We start from the raw sequence: 7513 nt of genomic DNA on the forward strand, positions 1-7513 counted from the left end.
TCGCTCAGGGATTGACTCCCTCTGACCATGGAGGCTCTATTTCGACTGGTAGCAAGTGATAGGCCTCTCTTCCACCATTAAGCTGCCCATCCTCCTTTGAGAGCTAGCCAACATCTCATCTTGAGGCAGGGAATCTGACGAGCTTATCATGAGTTGTATGACGGAGGGATTTGGGTCTGTCCTGAATCCACTACCCATCACTTTCACTGGGGGACTTCTACTGTTCTGGGAGAGGGGAGAAGTATATTTTCTCCACCCAATCATGTTCTTTATACATCTCCATCCTGTCTCCCCTTCCTTGCCTTTTCTCTAAGCTAAACCACCCCAAATGCTGCAACCTTTTCTCCTGGGGGAGATGCTCCAGCCCGCTCATTGTTTGGGTTTCCCTCTTGCAACTCTACAACAGCCTTTCATCTGTTGGTTGCTGAATCACACTGAATCCCCGTGAACCCCAATCCGTGCGTGCGTCCATCGCCTTTCCCAGAGTTTGGCAAAACGGAAGCATGGGGCCTGTCAGGAAGATCAAGGGTCCCCTCTGCCCAGAACCCACCGGATGTCCCTAGGCAAGTCACCTGCTCTCAGCCTCACTTTCCCCGTCAGTAAAACAGGAACAATGGTGGTGTTACAAGCCTGCACACGCCTTGCCGACTCGAAGCGCAGCAGAGGCCTGCTCTGGGTGCAGCGGCGAGTCCGCCAGGCTCCAAGGCGCCTCCGTGGCCGTCTTAGCACGCCATGGCAGGGCTGGCGCCACAGCAGCGAAGGGAGGCAGCCAAGCACTTTGCCTGCTCCGAATGCTCCGTGGGCGAAGGAGCAGAGCTGCAAACCAGGAACGCTGTGCCCAGCTGTGTGCCCACATGCTGCTGAATGCCCAAACCTCCCACCTGACTGCGGCTTGATCTGGGTGCTGGGGGGGTCCCATTTTCAGCCCTGTGAGTCTATGACCTAGAAGTGCCTGGCCTCTGGCTGCCTCTGCCCCAAGATGCCAGGGCACTCCAGCCAGAGCCTGCCATCAAGGACAGGCAGCTTTCCATCACCCCAGCTCCTTCCCCCAAGGGGGGCAAGTCCTGCCTCAGCGCCCCCCCACCGCTGGGCCCCTGCGTGTGCCTCAAGGTGACCACACGCCTCACAGCACCGCAAAGACGGGCACCCCGAGGCGTCCGGAGCGTCCAGGCCTGCTCCGATGCCGGCTGTGGGGCGGGTTCGCTCCCTCGCGGGCCTGTCGGCGCCTGTGGCGTCAGGACAGGCTTCCGCAGGCTGAGGCGGATCACCTGGAAGGGAGGGGGCCCAGACTGCAAAGGGCTGCTCGCCGTGGCCAAGCCTGGCTTCTGCCAGGCCTGGGGGAGGGAAAGCATGCCAAGACCAGGGCGAGGGGCTGAGCAGCTGCCCCAGCCAAGGGGAAGAGGGAAGCCAGCCTGGAGCCTGGCCCCGCTGCTGGCAAGCGGTCCTGGCGCTGCCCCCACCCCACACGCTGGCAGCAGCTGGCTCCTCCTTGGCCCCTGGCCAGGCCCTATCTGGGGAAGGACAGGCCCTGCGCTCTTGGCCCTCCTGCTGTTGCGCAAGAATGGAGGGAGCCCAGGCCTGGCGCGGAGGAGGGAGCAGGCACCCTCGCAGTGCCCCCTGGCCTGTGGCCAGCACGCTGGCGTGGCCCACCACTCAGTGGCCAAAAGCAGCCTCCCAGTTGCCGCCACAGCTGCTGAAATCACTCTCGCCCCTCTCGCGAAGGTTGCAGATGGGCAGGAATCCTGTTAAGAGCATCGGAAGAGCTGCGCTAGGCCACACAGGCCAGACCAGGCACCTCAGGCTCCCAGGGGCCAAGCGGATGCCTCTGGGAAGCCCACGAACCGGGCCTGAGTGCAACAGCAGCACCCTCCTGCTGCCCCACCCCAGCACGCTGCCCCCACTCCTGGAGGGCACATCTGGTCACCACAACTGGTAGCCGTTGACTGCTTTACCACTGCAGGTGCAATGCCATGCCCAGACACTCCACAGCCCTGGCACTCCCAGCTTCTCTCGGCCCCTCAAGTCAGTTCTGCTTAATCCAGGAGGGGAAGGTTCTGGTACGCAATGCCAGTCAGTGCACACAACGCTGGGCTAGATGGACCAGGGGTCTGCCTTGGTGTGAAGCAGCTTCCCAAGATGTGTCATTTCTGACACTCAGGACCGAAAAAACAGAGATGGCTTCTCTGGGTGCCTGGCGGGCACCTGCCTGGGCCTCCAGCGGGCCAAAGAAGAGCCCTGGTAGTTCAGGCACCTCGCCCGGGGGAGGACTGGCCAGGCGCCAGGTGTTTGCAGGCCCCTGGCAGCCTCTGGCCTGGATCTCGGCAGCAGACTGGGCTGAAGGTCAGCACCCTGGAAGCCAGTGGGGGCCGGGCGGGGGCTTGTTGTGCGCTGGCCTTGTGTGCACAGCCTTGGCACAGCCAGCTCTCCGTCCCACTACGCTCCAGCTGGGCTCACAATGCCCTTGGCTTTGAAACAACTGCTGCAATCTCTCCGCCCAGGGCAGCAAGCCATCTTCCCTGAGGCCAAGGAGCCCAGGGGCCCCTCCCTGCCGCGGGAGCGAGGCCTCAAATGCGGGCCAGCAAGGGGCTCCATCTCCTCCCCGCTGCCCCCCCCCGCAGACATCCCAATTAACAGGACTGCGCCTGCATCGCCCCCCATCCCCACCCCAGTCTTCTGGAACAGCTGTTTCTAAAGCCTCTTGAATTCCTGCAAACAGCACAGACCTCAGTTGAAATAACACAGCTAGGGTTTATTGGGTTCCCCCCCCCACTTCTTCCATTTCTTTCAACTAATGATTTTACTTAAAAAAAAAACACTAAAATAAATTACAGAATTAAATAAACTTGAGACAAATCCTCTCCCTTCTTGCCTCCAAAATAAAACATTAAAATAGTTACTGGATTTTGGCAACAGAGACATCCAACGCCCAATACCAGGAAAAGTGGTTGCATCTGGTCCCCACCTCCGTGCTGGCTGTTCTCTGCAGGGTCCCCAGACACAGGCCTGACAAAGTTGCCAGCAAAGCCCCTGGATGCCGCTCCGGGAATCTCTCTTCCTCCCCTAGCTTCCTGCTTACAGTTTGCTGACGCTGCTCGGAGAGATGGCAGCGCTCCCTTGCTGGGCCTCTGGGGCCTGTCCGTTCAGACGTGGGTTGGGGTGTCCAGGTAAGGCTCTGTTTTGGTCATGTGCAGCATCACGGCAGGGGCTTTGTAATGGCAGTGTGCCCCGGCGCAGGATGCCCCACTGCACGGCTTCCCCCTCGTCCTCAGTCCCAGCTTCCTGTTGCACAAGCTCTGCCAGGTCTGCAGCGTCTTGGAGCTCCACACCCACACACCACTGGTGATGCCCACCGCCAGGGACATGAAGATCTTCAGCATGAAGACGGCCATGGTGGGCACCGAGGCGTCCAAGGAGCAGTCCAGGCTGTGGTGGCGGCGGCCCGGGAAGGCTAGGCAGCCCTGCTCCACGGCCCGCAGGCGCCAGTGCTCCACGTTCAGCCGCTCGTAGAAGTAGCAGACAATGACGCAGGTGGCCGGGACGGTGTAGAGGATGGAGAAGACGCCGATCTTCACCATGAGCTTCTCCAGCTTCTCAGTGTTGGTGCCGCCCGTCTTCATGACCTTGCGGATGTGGAAGAGGGCCACGAAGCCCGTCAGGATGAAGGAGGTGCCCACGACGAGGTAGCAGGAGAGCGGGACGAGGACGAAGCCTGTCAGGGCGGCCGCGTCCATGCTGGCCACATAGCACAGCCCCGTCAGCTCGTCGCCTGCCACCTTCCTCATGGTGAGGATGACAATGGTCTTCATGGCTGGCACTCCCCAGGCAGCCACGTGGAAGTAGCTGCTGTGGGCCTCGATGGCCTCGTGGCCCCACTTCTTGCCAGCGGCCAGGAACCAGGTCAGGGTGAGGACCACCCACCACAGGGAGCTGGCCATGCCGAAGTAGTAGAGGAGGAGGAAGACCAGCGTGCAGCCGGCGCTCTCCAGCCCCTCCTGGATGACGTAGAGCTCGCCCTCGTCGCGGTCGCAGGCGATGCTCTCGGCGCCGGCCACCGCGCGGATGAGGAAGGCCACCGAGTGGACGTTGTAGCACATGGAGAGGAAGATGATGGGCCGCTCGGGGTACTGGAAGCGCCGCGGCTCCAGCAGGAAGGTCAGCACCGTGAAGGCGGTGGAGACGAAGCACAGCGCGGCCCACGCGGCCATCCACACGCAGGCGAAGTCCTTGTCGCGCCGCGACCACAGCACGTCCACGCCGGGCGCGCAGCGCGGCGCGCACGACCGGCTCTTGGCCACGTGCCGGAACTTGGCGCCGTTGGCGCAGCCCGCCCGCCCGCCCGCCTCCGGGCCGGGCCCCGGGGGCCGGGCGGGGCGCGGCGCCACGGGCAGCATGCCGCGCCCGCCGCGCTGGGGCTCGGCCGTGGTGGCGTTGTCGGGCGCCTCCATGCACAGCGCGTGCGGGTCGTTGCGCGTGGGCAGGCGCGCGCAGTCCAGCGCCTCGGGCCAGCCGAAGTGGAAGTGCTGCATGATGGGCGCGCAGCGCTGGCGCGCCTGCTCGCACATGGGCCGGCAGGCCGGGATGCTGCCGGAGACCTGGTCGGTGCACATGGGCGCGTAGAGCGAGCACAGGAAGAAGCGCAGGTGCCCGTGGCAGCCGTAGGCCACCAGCGGCGCGAACTCGTGCAGCTTCAGCGCCGCCTCGCGCTGGTGCTCGTGGCCCAGCAGGTTGGGCATGCGGGTCAGGTTGTAGCCGATGCCCTGGCACATGGGGATCTCGATGGGCTGGCAGCGCCCGCCGCCGCGGCCGCGCGCCGCCTCGAGCGCGCCGCCGCCCGCGCCGCCGCCCAGCAGCTCCAGCGCCGCGCCGCCCGCCGCGCGCCGCGCCAGCAGCAGCAGCAGCAGCAGCGGCGCGGCCGGCAGGGCGGAGGGCGCGCCCATGCCTCGGCCCGGTCCCCGCCGCCGCTAGCTGCGCCTCCGCCGCCGCATGGCGCCCCGTCCGCGCAGCAGCAGCCGCGGCCCCGGCTCCCCTGCGCCTCTGCCGCGGCCGGCGCTCCGCTCGCGGGCGCCGCGCCGCGGCCCGCCTACACCCGCGGGAGGCGGGCCCGGCCCGGCGGGACACACCCCGCGCGGGGCGGGGCGGGGCGGGGGCGCCGCCGCTGGGGCTTCCGGGCGGGCGCTCTGCGGAGGCCCGGGGGCCTCGGGCTCCCGGGCCGGAGCTGGGCTGGGCGCCGCGGGAGCTCCGCGGCCGGGCGAGGGCGGCCGGCTCGCGCCCGCGCCGGCAGCGAGGAGGCGAGGGGCCCCCGCGCAGGCCTCGGCGCGGAGCGGCTGCTGGCGCGGACGCGCGGGACGCCGCCTGGCCCGGGCGGCGACCTCGGCGAGGGCGCGGGAGCGGGAGCGGCGCCGCTGGGCCTGCGGCCGGGCACGAGGGCGTCAGCAGCGAGCGCTGAGCGGCTCCGCTGGCGCGCTGGCGCTGCGATCCGGGGCCCCGGCGCAGAGCTGCACGTGCTCGGCGGCAGCGGCGGTTTTGGATCGGGCTGGCACGCAGCCTCGTCGGCCTGACGTATCCGGGGGCAGAAGTAGTTGTGAAGCGCGGATTGGCGGGGGCCGCGTCACCCGCGAGGTGCTCCGCGCAAGTCGCGCGCACGGCTGTCTGAGGGGCCCGTGAGCGCCCAAACCCCGCAGGTGCGCCGCTGGCCAGGCCCTCCCGCGAAGTGGAGGCTGCCCCTTTGGGCCCCCGACCCCCCTCACCCGTACCGTGGTGCTCGGCTGACCTCCCCGCGAGCTGCTGAGAGGGTGCGCCGCGCGTCGCAGCCCGCCTTGCGGGGGTGGCTTTGCCTGCCTCCGCCTTTCACGGGCTGCCATCACCCACGCTGCGGACGGGGCTCCCCGCTCCTTCAAACCAGAGCTGCCATGAACGGGAGTTTGTGAAGTCCGAACCAAACCCCCCCCCGCAGCCCCAGTCAGTAGCCACGGATGCAGACGCAGACAAAACACACTTGAGTTGAGGACAGAGTTTACTTGAGATACAACAGGCTTACTCCCGAGGTAAGTTGGCTGAGGTCAGCCTCCGGGTCAGCATCCCTCGCCGGAGGAAGCAGGAGAGCAGGGGGAGGAGGCGGGGAAAGGCAACGGGACGTCCCAGGGCCTCCTCCCACCTGACTCGGGTACATATTAGCCCTTCAGGGTCAGGTCAAGAGACACACGGCCAGAGTCCCCCCCAACAGTTTGGACAGCTGCCCCTGCCTGCTGCACCCCAAAGCAGGCTTTGTCCCACCTCATATCAGCCATCCGGATGACTGTCGAACATGGCTGTACAGGCAGCACTCAGCCTGCTGTAGGGATCGGTTTTTATGTTATACTTGAGTTCATGGTTCTAAAGGAAGCAAAAGCCGAGTGTAGTCAAACACATACCCTGGATTTTGGGAAAGCTGATTTTAATAAGTTCAGAACAATGATCAGTAAGGTCCCATGGCAAGCAATGCTAACAAGAAAAGGAGTCCGAGATGGGTGGGAGATTTTCAGAAAGGAAATGCTCAAGGCACAATTACAAACAATTCCAACAAGAAGAAAAGGTGGAAGACAACAGAAGAAGCCACTGTGGCTTCACAAAAAGCTTAGGGATGACCTGAAAACAAAAAAGGACACATATAGGAAGTAGAAAGAAGGCCAAGCAACAAAGGAAGAGTACAGGCAGGTCGCACAGAATTGCAGGGATGGCATCAGGAAGGCTAAAGCTGAGAAGGAGCTGAGGTTAGCGAGGGACTTTATTAACTTTATTGTATAGTAGGGTTGGAAGGGGCCTACAGGGCCATCGAGTCCAACCCCCTGCTCAATGCAGGAATCCAGGTCAGAGCATCCCCGACAGATGGCTGTCCAGCCTCGGCTTGAAGGCCTCCAGTGTGGGAGAGCCCACCGCCTCCCCAGGGAATTGGTTCCACTGTTGTATTGCTCTAACAGTCAGGAAGGTTTTCCTGATGTTCAGCTGGAATCTGGCTTCCTGTCATTTGAGCCCATTCTTCCGTGTCCTGCACTCTGGGATGATCGAGAAGAGATCCTGGCCTTCCTCTCTGTGACAACCTTTCAAGTACTTGAAGAGCGCTATCATATCTCCCCTCAGTCTTCTCAAGGCTAAACATGCCCAGTTCTTTCCGTCTCTCCTCATAGGGCTTTGTTTCCAGTCCCCTGATCATCTTTGTTGCCCTCCTCTGAACCCTCTCCAGTTGGTCTGCATCCTTCTTAAAAGTGTGGTGCCCAGAACTGGACACAGTACTCCAGATGAGGCCTAACCAGTGCTGAGTAGAGGGGAACTAGTACTTCCCAGGATTTGGAAGCTATACTTCTATTCATGCAGCCCAAAATAGCATTGGCCCTTTTTGCAGCCATGTCCCATTGATGGCTCATATTCATCTTGTGATAGACAACAATTCCAAGATCCTTCTCGCTTGTAGTGTTGTTGAGCCACGTATCCCCCATCTTGTAACTGCATTTGGTTTTTATCCCTATTAAATGTCATT

The 7513-nt window shown here is 63.1% G+C and overlaps 1 protein-coding gene across 1 annotated transcript; it reads right to left on the reverse strand.

The window, feature by feature from the left end:
• Positions 1-2729: 2729 nt before the first annotated feature.
• Positions 2730-4878, reverse strand: FZD9 (frizzled class receptor 9). Its single transcript, XM_084823390.1, has one exon. The coding sequence runs from the start codon at positions 4764-4766 to the stop codon at positions 3141-3143; it is 1626 nt and encodes a 541-aa protein (XP_084679516.1). The 5' UTR covers positions 4767-4878; the 3' UTR covers positions 2730-3140.
• Positions 4879-7513: the final 2635 nt, after the last annotated feature.

Source organism: Heloderma suspectum, chromosome 16, assembly GCF_057233095.1.
Source record: "Heloderma suspectum isolate Gila_16-S chromosome 16, 16-S_ref, whole genome shotgun sequence".
NCBI classification, from domain to species: domain Eukaryota; kingdom Metazoa; phylum Chordata; class Lepidosauria; order Squamata; family Helodermatidae; genus Heloderma; species Heloderma suspectum.